This window comes from Mobula birostris, chromosome 1 (genome assembly GCF_030028105.1).
Source record: "Mobula birostris isolate sMobBir1 chromosome 1, sMobBir1.hap1, whole genome shotgun sequence".
NCBI classification, from domain to species: Eukaryota; Metazoa; Chordata; class Chondrichthyes; order Myliobatiformes; family Myliobatidae; genus Mobula; species Mobula birostris.
Window position 1 is genome coordinate 19,416,349 of NC_092370.1, and position 14,115 is coordinate 19,430,463.

A 14,115-nucleotide genomic window follows, 5' to 3' on the forward strand; every position below is an offset into this window, starting at 1 on the left:
ATATACTTCTGCAGGTCCTCGTATGTGAATAACAATCTGTTACACCTGAGAGCAATTCGTAACTGATTTCTCAGAATCAGAGTCAGAATCAGGTTTAATATCACTGACATGTATCATGAAATTTGGGATACTGATGCAGGATTCCCGAAAGATTAACTTACAGGTTAGGTCAGTAGTGCGGAAGACAAATGCAATGATAGCATTCATTTTCAGTGGACTAAAATATGAAAGCAAGGATGTAATATAAGGCATTGGTCAGAACACACTTGGTGCATTATGAGCAATTTTGGTCCCCCTTATCTAAGAAAAGATATACTAGCATTGGAAAGAGTCCACTGGAGGTTCACAGGACTGATTTCAGGAATGAGAGAGTTGATGTATGAGGAGTGTTTGATGGCTCTGGGCTTGTATTCACTGGAATTTGAAGAATGAAGGGGAAATCACTGAAATCCATCAAATGTTGAAAGGCCTAGATAGAGTGGGTGTGGGGAGGGTATTTCCTGTCGTGGGGGAATCCAGGACCAGAGGGCACAGAAGGTTGTCCATTTAGAACAGGGATGAGGGGGAATTTCTTTAGCAAGAGGGTGGTCAATCTGTGGAATTTTTTGCCTTGGACAGCTGTGGAAGCCAAATTATTGAGTATATTTAAAGCAGAGGTTGATGGGTTCTTGGTTAGTCAGTGTGTCAAAGATTACAGGGAGAAGGCAGGACAATGGGGTTGAGAGGGATAATAAATCAGCCATGATGGAATGGTGGAGCAGACTTGATAGGCTGAATGGCCTAATTATGCTCCTATGTCTTATGGTCTTATCCTCATCCAAACTAGCCCAAAACTGATGTTGAGGCAAAAATTAAGCACTTGTCTTCTATTTCTTGCCAAGAAAATACGATTGGTATTTTTGTTATTGTTTTAAAATTCTAAACTGTGTTGATGACAGTCCAGTATATGTGTCAGCACATTATTTTCACTCTGTTGACTTTTCTTCATATCTAAACTTGTCTTTTTTGCAGCCCAGTGTGGTGGTTCTCTGACTGGCTTCAGTGGCGTTGTCCTTAGCCCTGGTTTCCCTGGAAACTACCCTAGCAGCCTGGATTGCACGTGGTCAATAACCCTACCGATAGGCTTCGGTAAGTTAAGAGGAACTTAACATTTTGCATACAATTTAGACTTGTCCATCAGCTTCAGTTTATGCAACACTCACAACACGCTGGAGGAACTCAGCAGGTCGGGCAGCATCTGTGGAAAAGATCGGTCGACGTTTCGGGCCGGAACCCTTCGTCAGGACTGAAGAGGGAGGGGGCAGAGACCCTATAAAGAAGGTGGGGGGAGGGTGGGAAGGAGAAAGCTGGTCGGTTCCAGGTGAAAAACCAGTAAGGGGAAAGATAAAGGGGTGGGGGAGGGGAAACAGGGAGGTGATAGGCAGGAAAGGTGAAGAAAGAATAGGGGAAAACACAATGGGTAGTAGAAGGAGGTGGAACCAAGAGGGAGGAGGTAGGCTGCTGGGGGAGGGGGCAGAGTGACATAGGGATAGGGGAAGGGAGGGGGAGGGAATTACCAGAAGTTGGAGAATTCTATGTTCATACCAAGGGGCTGGAGACTACCTAGACGGTATATGAGGTGTTGCTCCTCCAGCCTGAGTTTAGCCTCATCATGGCAGTAGAGGAGGCCATATATGGACATTTCTGAATGGGAGTGGGAAGCAGAGTTGAAGTGGGTGGCGGCAGAGACACGTTCCCAGGAAGGAGACGTGTCTGTGGTAGCGGGTCTGAGTCAGGATGTGGTCGAAGAGTCGGAGATCACAGAGGGGGAGCAGTGAGAGAGGGTCTCACTGGATGTCGTCTAGAGTGAGTTTCTTGCTGATCTGAGTGACTGTGGTAATAAGCAACATAGGAGATTCTGCAGATGCTGGAAGTCCACAGTAACTCAAAATTCCTGAGGAACTCAGCAGGTCAGGCATCATCTATTTAGAGCAGGGGTCCGGGACCTCTCAGTTTATGGTACAGGTCCATGGCATAAAAAAGGTTAGAAACCTCTGATAAAGAGGAGTTAACGTTTCATGCTGAGACCCTTCATTCAGGACTGGAAAGGAAGGGAGTAGAAGCCGGAAGGAGCAGGTGGGGGAAGGGGAAATACAAGCTGGTAGGTGGTAGGTCAGTGGCTAGGGGATGGGTTTGAAGTAAGAAGCTGAGAGGAGATAGGTGTAATTGGTAAAGGATTGAAGAAGAAGGAATCTGATAGGACAGGAGAATGGAGCATTAGAGAACATGAAGGAGAGGGGCACCTGATGAGCAGATGAGAAGTGAAGGGGCAAGAGGAGAGCCGGAATGGGGGGAAGGGAGAAATTACTGAAAGTTAGAGAAGTTGATGTTTATGCCATCAGGTTGTAAGCCACTTGGACAGAATATGAGGTGCTGTTCCTCCAACCAGAGTGTGGCAATAGAGGCGGCAAGGACTGCTATGCCAGAATGGGAAGATCTTCCAACCTTATGGTTTTCAAATTGAATCCACACATTGTCCTTTATGCACATCTTAATTTATGAAGCTACAAGTGTGTCAACAGTGGTGGGTTTTTGTCATGGATCATTTAAGAACTAAATTTGCTTGAAATTCCAGCATCTGCAGATTTCCTCGTGTTTGTGTCATTTAAATTCCCACTTATTTTGTTTTGTAATCTTTAGGTGTGCACTTACAGTTTGTTAATTTTTCCACGGAGACAATCCACGATTACATGGAAGTGAGGAGTGGGTCTGCAACAACTGGAACGATAATTGGTAGATTTAGTGGTCCTCAGATTCCAGCACCTCTTTTCAGTACAACCCACGAAACGACCATATACTTCCACAGTGATTACTCCCAAAACAAACAAGGCTTCCACAGTATGTATCAAGGTAAGTGTCAGAAAATGCAAATAATAACTATATTGCTGGAAGGTCAACAGATGGTATTTCATTCCTGAAGAGTCTTATTGTGCACTTTCTACAAATGTGGTTGGTGCAATTTGCTACCAAAGCTATACTTGGTAAAGGTGATTGATCAGATTATCAATGATGCGGATTATAAAATAAAAGAGCTCCCCACCTGTTTTAGGCAGAAGCATTCAAACCTCATGATGATGGAGGTTGATAATTGGGGCTTTCCCATATTCAGTCCTAGGGCTGCTGCCCAATATGATGCCTTAAGGTGTTTCAAAATCAGCAATAAATGGCTTGGGAGGATCAAACATTTATTTTAGATTTGACGTGTGACAGCATATTTGCAGTTATTTTGAATAGCTGAAAACAACTAAAGTGTATCCTGGTGATCCTGAGATTATAGCAAAAAAAGGTTGGAAAAAGGTTGAAGAATGGGTGAAATTCCTTCCCATGTCCTTGTGTTTTGTTTGGAATTGTTTCAGGGTTTCATGTACACCTTGCTTAGTGGTATTGGACCATGGCATAAAACCAGGTTGGGAACCCCTGGTCGAAGTGCATCTGCAGCCAGTCAACTGGAAAAGGCTCCTTTTATTCCCACCCTTTGCTTTCTGCCAATTAGCCAATACTCTTGCCTGTAATACCATGGGTTCTTATCTTGTTAAGCAGCCTAATGAGCAGCACCTTGACAAAAGTCTTCTGAAAATCCAAATACACAACATCCACATTCTCCTTTGACTATCCTGCTTGTTATTTCTTCAAAGAATTCCAACGGATTTGTCAGGCAAGATTTTTCCAGCTCAGTCCACGGACCCCTTGCTTAATGGTATTGGACCATGGCATACAAAAAATAGTTAGGAACCGCTATTTTAGATGGTGACAAATAGGTACAGACTATTTAAAAACGAAAATACAAGAGGTTCAAAATAATTATAGCTGAACCACGACATGGTTGATTAAAATGATATAGACAAAGAATTATATTGAGTCAGCATGAAGATGATGTATTAAAGCACACTTTAAGCAGTGTTCTTCAGGATGTCCTGTGGAATTGCAGTGTGTTCGGGAGGAAATGGGCATATCATATGTAGAGGCTCTGTAGAAAGTACAGAGGACAGTGCCAGTTGGACCTATTGATGGCCTCCATTGGCCAGGGTCGACCATGGATGCTGTGTCCAAGCCGTTGAAGTCAATATGCAAGCCAGGACAATATGATATGGAGAGCAAGCTGTTCCGATGCAGCACGTTCCCCCCTCCATGCAGCTGATGAACCCAAAGGAATGGCAGTGATCGATACAGTGGCGTCGCAGGAGTTGCCAGTCAGCGTTGAACTCAATGTAGGACTTGTCCTAGGGACTCCAGCTCTGGAGTTTTCCTAGGGGTTTACTCCCAAACCATTCCCCATGAGTGGGTATAGCTGCAAGAAGACGAGGGGTTGAGATCAGAGTTTTCCTTCTCCGAGATGAGCTGCCAACCACAGCTGAGAAGTCCCACTTAATTAAAGTGACTGGTTTTAAGGTGTCAGTAACCTGACTTTTCCCCTTCTCCTGTAGTAGAAACGGTTCCATCAGGCTTAGTAGCTAAGCCACACGTGAAGGCCAGGAGTTAGACTTGGTTGTCAGAGGATATTTGGGGTGCACGTTATTGGGAGCATTTAATAGGTAGTTCGAGCTTATGCGCATTACCACCCCTGGTTATTGTCTATGAAACCTATTAATAGCTAGAATACAGATAGATTAAAGATGGCGTGTAAAGTGCATGATTGTATAAGAAACTTCCATTGATGGTTGATTAACTAAAGTTTGTCAATTTCATGGCAGATGTGGTAAATTGTACAGTACAAACTAAAAGTAGGACAAAGACATGGAAATTCAATTAAAAGCTGCAGAAAAACATCTAGAGATAAGACATAGGAAGAAAATTATGCCATTCAGTGCATTGACTCTTCTTCCGCTGTTTCATCATGGCTGATTTATTATCCCTCCCAATCCCATTCCCCTGCCGCCTTCTTATAACCTTAAATGCCCTGGTTAATCAAGAACCGATCAACCGCCACCTTAAATATACCCAATAACTTGGCTTGTACAACCTCTGTGACAATGAATTTTGCAGATTCACCACCCTCTGGTTGAAGAAATGTTTTCTCATCTCTGTTCTAAATGAATGTCCCTCTATTCTGAGGCTGTTCCTTCTGGTCCAGGATTCCCCCACTATAAGAAACAGCCTCTCCATATCCACTCTATTTAGATCTTTCAAACTTCAATAGGTTTCAATGAGATCCTCCCACATTCTTCCAAACGTCAGTGGTTGCAGGCCCAGAGCCATCAAACACTCCTCATAGGATAATCCTTTCACTCTTGGGATAATTCTCATGAACCTCCTCTGTGTCCTCTCCAATGCCAGCCCAAAACTGCTCACAATACTATAAGTGCAGTCTGACCAATGCCTTATAAAGCCCCAGCATTACATCCTTGCTTTTGTATTCTAACCCTCTTGAAATGAATGCTAACATTGCTTTTGCCTTCCTTACCACTGATTCAACCTGAAAGGTAACCTTTAGGGAATCTTGCACCAGGACTCCCAAGTCCCTTTGCACCTCTGATCTTTGAATGTTCTCCCCACTTAGAAAATAGTCCATGCCTGTATTCCTTTTACCAATGTGCATGACTATACACTTCCCTACACTATACTCCATCTGCCATTTCTTTACCCATTCTCCCAATCTGTCTAAGTCCTTCTGCAGACACCCTGCTTCCTCAGCACTACTGCCTCTCTAACTATCTTTGTACCATCTGCAAACTTGGCCACAAAGCCACCAACTCTGTCATCTAAATAATTGTCATAAAACATGAAAGGAAGTAAAAAGATAAAAGACTTAACTCTGGAAGTTATTAACAATGCCCTACAAGGAGGTGTAGATGATGTTTAGACTTCAAAGGGGGATTGTTAATGGCTTTTTTCTAATCTTACAATGAAATGTGAGAAGCCTGTTAACTAATGATCAAGAATTTCAGAGATGTATTGAAGTTATATGTGTACAGGAAACCTGGTTGAAATCTTGTGTAAGTTCTAAGATAAAAGGTTATGTTGATATGAGATGCGATCGGAAAATAGTTAATGGAGGAGGAGTGGAAAAGTAGTCTGGAGATTAGGGTTGTTTATGAGTCAACCGTGGCTGAAATTTGGGAAAAGAACAGAACAGTACGGATAAAAATATCTTTATAATCTTCGTGAAAGTCGAACACCTGATATATTGGAAAGTGTGGGTGGAAATAGCAAAAATAAAGTCATGTGGTGTGGGGACTTTGATGCTCATAGTAGTCTGCGGGTTTGTAGTGACACAAATGTGAATGAGATAGTGGTGGAAGATTTTCTGAAAGAAATGTGTTTGGTGTGCTTGAATGATGGTAAGAATGCAAAGGTAAGTCCATTTAACAACAATATTTCTGCTATAGACCTCATGCTGGTATTTGTGGATATAGCAAGTGTGCGTATAATGATGAAACAGTGGGAAGTGATCATTTCTCCATTATCTGTAGAATGGGAATAGAGGAAAGAATATTGTAACCCCAGGTGGAATTTTAAAGAGGAAAACTGGGATGTATTTGATGATTTATGTGAAAGCAGATATCCTGATCGTTTGGTTTTGGAGGATACCTCCATTAACTCAATACCTAAGGAACCAATTCCCAGATGACTGGGGGATAATAAAGTGAAAGCTGTTCCCTGGCTGGATGAATCAATGTATAAGAGCTATGAAGGAGCTGAATAAAGCTTTTAGGCAGTGTTACACCTATTTATCTTTCAAACAAAATAGAAGAGCTCAAGCCGTGAGAAAGGCAAATAAAATGTATTGGAGAAAGTACTATAATAGCATTGGGAAAAAGATCCAGGTAGATGAAGTTTGGGGTACGATACAGAAATGGTAGAGTTAGAAAACTTGATGCATAATCAGTTTTGTATGGTGGGGAGAAAGTTAGCAAAATCATATGTCAGTGTACATAGTTCAACCGATTTAAGTAAAGAAGAGAGGTCTTGTAGAGAAACAGCTTTGGCAAACAATCCTCAGATTGCCAAGAAAAGTATGTTCAGTTCCTGCTTGGATGTTGAATTTATATTGCCTGGACTTAAAAAGGCTATTAATAGTGCTGGTCATACATCGCCTAGGAAAGATGGCATTTGTTATATGTTTACATGATTATCTGACTCGAAACTTATGTTGGCTTTGAAATTTTTTAATACAATATGGGTTGAAGGGCAACTTCCTGCTTCCAGGAAATGAGCTGTTTTTATCCCTATATTGAAACCTGGTGAGGATCAAACAGATCCTTCAAGATATAGACCTATTTCGCTAACTTCACATGTATGTAAGATAATGGTTATAGCAGGGCTTTCTTATTTTGTAGAAGGTAGTGGGAAATTATCAATCTGACAATCTGGATTTCGTAAAGGGAGAATAACCATAGACTTAGCATTAATTTTGGAATCTGATAGTCATAAAACATAGAACATAGAATAGTACAGCAAGGTATAGGCCTTTCAGCCCACAATGTTGTGCTGACCCTTAAACCCTACCTCCCATGTAACCCCCCACCTTAAATTCCTCCATGTACTTGTCTAGTGTATCTGTCTCCACCACTGACTTAGGCAGTGCATTCCGCGGACCAACCACTCTCTGAGTAAAAAACCTCCCTCTAATACCCCCCTTGAACTTCCCACCCTTCACCTTAAAGCCATGTCCTCTTGTATTGAGCAGTGGTGCCCTGGGGAAGGGACGCTGGCTATCCACTCTATCTTTTCCTCTTAATAAAGCCCAAGTTAATAAAGAATCAGTGGCAGCAGTTTTCTTTGATGTAGAGAAAGCTTATGATATATTATAGACACAAGGGTTGTTGCTTAAACTGGAAAAAGATAGCAATAGGTGGGAGAATGTTCAATGGGATTCAAGATTTTTTATGTGATAGGAAGTTATAAATTAGCAGGGAACAACGTTCTCTAAGAACTGTGAAATTGAGAATGGGACTCCACAGGGGAGTGTGTGTAGCCCACTCCTTTTTAATATTATAACTACAGTAATGATATTTTTTTGAATGTTGGCTCAGGCACTTCCAAATCGTTATATGCTGATGATAGTGCAGTGAGGAAGAGAGGTAGGAATGTAAACTATAGAGTGAGGAAAATGCAGGCGACTACTAATGAAGCAGAGAATGAGGATGTCAGTGGAGATTTACATTTTCATTCTCAAGTTATTTGTTTTTCTAAAAGCAACATATCACCCACAATTGATCACAAGTTAGGGTACGTCCACACTACGCCGGATCATTTTGAAAACAATGCTTTTTCTCTTCGTTTTGACCTTCTGTCCACACTGAAATAGCGTTTTCATCCCCCGAAAACGGAGATTTTCGGAAACGATCTCCAGAGTGGATAAATCTGAAAACGCCTAATATCCGTTGTAGTGTGTACAGGGTAACTGGAGAGATTTTAAAACGCTGTCATGACAACACCACAACAACAATGCTTTTTCTGCTTCTGCTGAGTACTGTGCAAGCTGTTATAACGCGCAGTCGATGTGAACGGCGTGAGAGTTAAATTGTAAAGTGAATTTTTTTGACTATTTAAAAACGCTGTCATGATGTGCCGGATCAGATGGTCGCAGCGCGGCATTTCGTTGTTTTCTTGAACGCAATCACCTAACAATTTTAGAACAGACGGCAACAAGACTGAAGCCAGAAGGGTTAGAAATGTACTCACCAAATACTTTGACCCATAGCTTACTGAATAAATACGTATACTCAGTTTGCCCTGTTTTCTGTCCTTGCTTGTATGAAGGTGGTTTACCTATTTATGCAAGTACTTCTCTGACAATAGATGTGTAACAGCCTAATGTAACATTGTATAGAAATACAAGATAACACTGATGCAGACATGTTTTATATATTTAACAAGGTGCTTTAAAAATGCAACAGAGTTAGTCAGTTTTTCAATGTTCGTCTTCAGCTGGGTCATACTCTCTGTGAACTCCCTGTCGGTTGCCTCCATACGCTCCAGTATTTGTTTTTTTTTAGTTTTAAGTCCTCCTGCGCGAGAGCCAACGGCAAGTCCTTTGAAGTTTTTCTACTCTGTAACTGGACAAACACGCACCAAGGATATCTTTTCCTCTTCGCTTGTTTTCTGTGTGTCCTGCGTGTGCCCAGTAGGAGGAGATTCGCCCAAATATCCATCTAATGTGGACGGAGATATTTTGAAAAACGCTTAGTGTGGACGCCTGTTGTTTTTACTCGAAACCGGCGTTTTCAAAATTATCCGGCGTAGTGGGAAGTAGCCATATTTGGTTAATCTCCTAATCAGTCTGGACAAAAGGCTAACATGAAAGGTGCATGTGAATAAAATTCTAGAGGAGTGTAAAAAAGCTTTTGATGTGCTCAGATGTGTAGTTGGGTGTGATTGGGGTGTGAGTAGGAGGTCACTTAAACAAATATTTTGCTTTAATCAGATTTAATCAATTGCTTTAATTGCTTTAACCTTGGAACCTTGGTTTTCAAGGGATATTGGCGATCTGGCTAAGAAAAAGAGAGATGTGTATAGCAGGTATATGCAACAAGGAACAAATGAGGTACTTGAAGAGTGTAGAAAATGTAAGAAAATACTAAAGAAGGAAATCAGGAAGGCAAAAAAGAAGACATGAGGTTGCTTTGGCAGATAATGTGAAGGTAAACCCGAAGGGTTTCTACAAGTATATTAAGAGTAAAAGGATAGTAAGGGATAAAATTGGTCCCCTAGAAGATCAAAGTGGTCGTCTATATGTGGAGCCTCACGAGATGGGGCAGATCTTAAACAATTTTTTTGCATCAGTATTTACTTAGGAAACTGGCATAGCATATGTGGAAGGAAGGGAAACAAGCAGCAGTGTCATGGAACATATAGAGATTAAAGAGGAGGAGGTGCTTGCTGCCTTACAGTGAATAAAGGTTGATAAATCCCCAGGGCCTGACATGATATTTCCTTGGACCTTGAGAGAGACTAGTGTAGAAATTGCAGGGGCCCTGGCGGAAATATTTAAAATGTCCTTAGCCATGGGTGCGGTGCTAAAGGATTGGAGGGTAGCTCATGTTGTTCCACTGTTTAAAAAAGGCTCCAAAAGTAAACCAGGTAATTACAGGCCGGTGAGCCTGACATCAGTAGTAGGTAAAGTATTGGAAGCTGTTCTGAGAGATCGGATATACAAGTATTTGGACAGCCAAGGGCTGATTAAGGATGGTCAGCATGGCTTTGTGCGTGTTACCAAGAAAGTAGACGAAGGAAAGGCTGTAGGTGTTGCTTACATGGACTTCAATAAGGCCTTTGACAAGGTCCCACATGGGAGGTTGGTTCAGAAGGTTCAGACGCTAGATATCCATGGAGAGGTTGTAAACTGGATTTGAAACTGGCTGTGTGGGAGAAGACAGAGTGGTAGTGGATGATTGCTTGTCAGACTGGAGGCCTGTGACTAGTGGTGTGCCTCAAGGATCTGTGCTGGGACCATTGTTGTTTGTTGTCTATATCAATGATCTAGATAATAATGTGTAAATTGGATCAGCAAGTTTGCTGATGACACTAAGATTGGAGGCATTGTGGACAGCGAGGAAGGCTTTCAAAGCTTGCAGAGGGATCTGGACCAACTGGACGGAATTTAATACAGACAAGTATGAGGTGTTGCATTTTGGAAGTACAAATCAAGGTAGTGAATGGTAAACAGTAAATGGTAGGGCACTGAGGAGTGCGGAGGAACAAAGAGATCTGGTAGTTCAGATACATACTTCCCTGAAAGTGGTGTCACAGGTAGGCAGGGTGATAAAGAAGGCTTTTGGCATCCTGGCATTCATAAATCAAAGTAATGAGTATAGGAGTTGGGATGTTATGGGGAAGTTGTATAAGACATTGGTGAGGCCAAATTTGGAGTATTGTGTACGGTTCTGGTCACCTAACTATATGAAGGATATCAATAAGATTGAAGGAGTGCAGAGAAGATTTACGAGGATATTGCCGGGTCTTCAGGAGTTGAGTTACAGGGAAAGATTGAACAGTTCAGGACTTTATTCCTTGGAGCGTAGAAGAATGAGGGGAGATTTGATAGAGGTTTACAAAATTATGAGGGGTATAGACACAATAAATATGAATAGGCTCTTTCCACTTAGATTAGGAGAGATAAATATGAGAGGACATGGCTTTAGGGTGAAAGGGGAAAGGTTTAGGGGGAACATTAGGGTGAACTTCTTCACTCAGAGAGTAGTGGGAGTGTGGAACGAGCTGCTATCTGACGTGGTAAATGCGGGCTCACTCTTAAGTTTTAAAAACAAATTGGATAGGTACATGGATGGGAGAGGTCTGGAGGGTTATGGACTGGATGCAAGTCAATGGGACTAGCGGAATAATGTTTTGGCACAGACTAGAAGGGCCGAATGGCCTGTTTTCTGTGCTGTAGTGTCCTATGGTTCTATGGTTCTATCTGTCTTTGATTATAGATGTCTTGCTTATGGGTCAGCCTCACCAGCAGTCTTAAAACTCTGAGATAAAGATCAAGCTAAAGCATTGAGTTTACCTGTAGTGCTATTAAATCATCCCCAATTTCAGCATTACTGGTAGAAAAGGGCGAAGTGCCTTTACAGCTATGCACATTATAGTTAGCAATGGTCCAATATGGGAGTGTTGGGAGCACTGCATTCGTAAGGTCTTCAGTTAATGGGTGGATGGGAAATGAATGGGCATAAAATCTTGGGTTGTTTAATGCAGAATATGGTCCCAGTGTACCCCCTTCTGTTGCTCCTCCACGGGCTTTCCTTTTTCCTGTGGTTGAGTTAAGCCTTCAAGGAAGGACCTAAATGAAAAAATTATTTTAAATCAGTGGCGCAGGATGTTCAGCAATGTGCAAGGCAGATATTATAGCTTCTTACATATCTGCATGTGGTTCGAAAGGTCCATTAACAGGTCATTCGGGTGTTTCTGTTTACGTTCCAAAATTATGTACTTCTGTGCTCCGATTCATTCTTGTTTTTGACATCCATTAAATAGGCATTTCAAATTGCAGGCCAAACGTTCTTCCTGAGATTTGACAAAATCTGTTGAGGGTCTAGGCTTGTGTATCCATTTTGCAACCCATGTTGGTGTTGAAGGAAATGAGGCGCAGACATCCTAGCCAAGCAATCACTTAAAGTTAAGGATATAAATGTAGTGGTGCCTTTGCATGAAGTGGAGGTGAAAGTCATAATTAAAAAGTCTATTTGATTACTGGGGCAACAAAGTTGGGATAAGGAAAAGAAAGGATGATATTATATAAAATTCAGAGGATGGTGGGAAATCAACTAGGAGATTGATATAAAAGGAAGGAAGAAGTTATACTTACATGTTGGGCATACTCAGTTGAATAATTTCTTATTCAGAATTAATATGCATGATATGGGCATTTGTAGGGAGTGCACTTGTCAAGAAACAGCACGGCATACATTGTTTGAGCTCTGTTCTTATGAGGTGGCAAATGAAACATCCAATTGATAAATTCAGATCTTTGGGACAGACACAGATTAACATGGAAAGTTTGTTACGATATCACTGTCATCATAATGTATATAAGTGCATATCTGACTTCCTAAAAAGCATTAGACTTTTTGGTATTTGAGTTTTTTGGGGGGTAGTTTATTAGGGGTACTTCATGTCTCTTTGCTGCACATTCCCAGCTGTGTTGTGGTTGTGGTAATGCACCTTATGTTGGTCTGGCAAACACCATTAAACTTTACAAGAAGAAGAAGAAAAGGTTCAGTTGTTTTTCAGCTCAACCATCAGAATGGGGAAGAAATGGGATCTAAGTCACTTCCACCATGGATTAACTGGTGCCAGATGGGGTGGTGTGAGTATCTCAGAAACTGTTGATCTCCTGAGATTTTTACATTCAACAGATTACGGAGACTGGTGTGAAACACAAAAAAAACATGCAGTTAGTAGCAGTTCTGTGGGTGTAAACGCCTTGTTAACGAGAGAGATTAGAAGAGAACAACCAGACTGATTCAAGCTGACGGAGGGCAACAGTAACTCAAATTATCACACATTATAATAGTGGTGTGCAGAAGAGCATCTCTGAATGCACTACATGTCAAATCCTGAAGTGGATGGGCTACAGCAACAGAAGACCTCACTGAGTTTTAGTCCTGAGCTTAATAAGGTGGCCACATTCACACAGCTCTTTAAAGCACTATTGCCACTCATTACACTAAAACCTAAACAAGTAATTCACAGTGAATTCTACGAGTGAAGCCCATTTGGCTCTTTGAAATAACACTGTGAAGTGTGTGATGGCTGAAATGCTGACTCCATAATTGTAAAGAAATGTTTCCGTGTCACATAAAAGAGTAACTTATCTGTTCAAATGTATGTTTGCTATCCAAAGGAGTGGATAGTTTGCCATGATGGTGAATGATTAAATCCTGTGAGACAGAATGCAGTTGCCAGGCTGTAAATTGACTGATGATAAATCCTCTGGAAGAGAAATCTGTCGAGTGATAAGGGAAGAGTGAAATTAAGCTACGTTTTAAATTAGCATGACAGAATAAATTCTGTTTCCTTCGCACTCCTGAGAACACAAAAGGAAAATTAATTGCTCAATCTGAATCTGAATGGGATGATGTATTGTAGCAATTTCTAACTGTACCTGCATCTGGGGGGAAAGAAAACTGTACAGAGTAAACTAACAAGAAATGTTTAGAGCTGGTCTGCCAAAATGCGGCAGGTTTCTAAAGTTAACTCAGCTGTGATCCAACTACAGCACTGAAACTTTATTGGATGCCACTATCACAGCTCAAATCTGTGCGCAGATTCTGCATCTCGATTGGATCTCAATACCCCAGCCAGGAAAATATCAGCTCTGTATCAACCCTAGCAAGAGTTGTACTTTTCAAGGAGGTCTCCACTCTCTCATCTAATTGCAGGAGGGTACATGTGCAAATGCCTTTGCCTCTTCCCACAGGAGAGACCTACCATTCGTGTACCTGACTCAATGTTTCAGGAGCAGCTTCTTCCCCTCTGCCGTCAGATTTCTGAGCGATTCTTGAACACTACCTCATTATTACACTTGCTCCTATCTCTCTGTCTATGTACCTCAAGAACACTCATCTCATGGCCCAACCAGAAGCCCTGGCTGAATGCAGAGGTGTACTCCTTACTAAAAGCCCGGGA

The 14,115-nt window shown here is 41.6% G+C and overlaps 1 protein-coding gene across 1 annotated transcript in view; it reads left to right on the plus strand.

Annotated features, from left to right (window-relative positions):
• The window catches only part of csmd3b (CUB and Sushi multiple domains 3b), a 2,134,893-nt gene that overhangs the window by 1,908,508 nt on the left and 212,270 nt on the right, over positions 1-14,115 (plus strand). The window contains exons 40-41 of the mRNA XM_072277417.1: positions 1,012-1,128; positions 2,680-2,889. Coding sequence (XP_072133518.1) covers positions 1,012-1,128; positions 2,680-2,889 — 327 coding nt within the window. The remainder of the gene's footprint in view (positions 1-1,011; positions 1,129-2,679; positions 2,890-14,115) is intronic.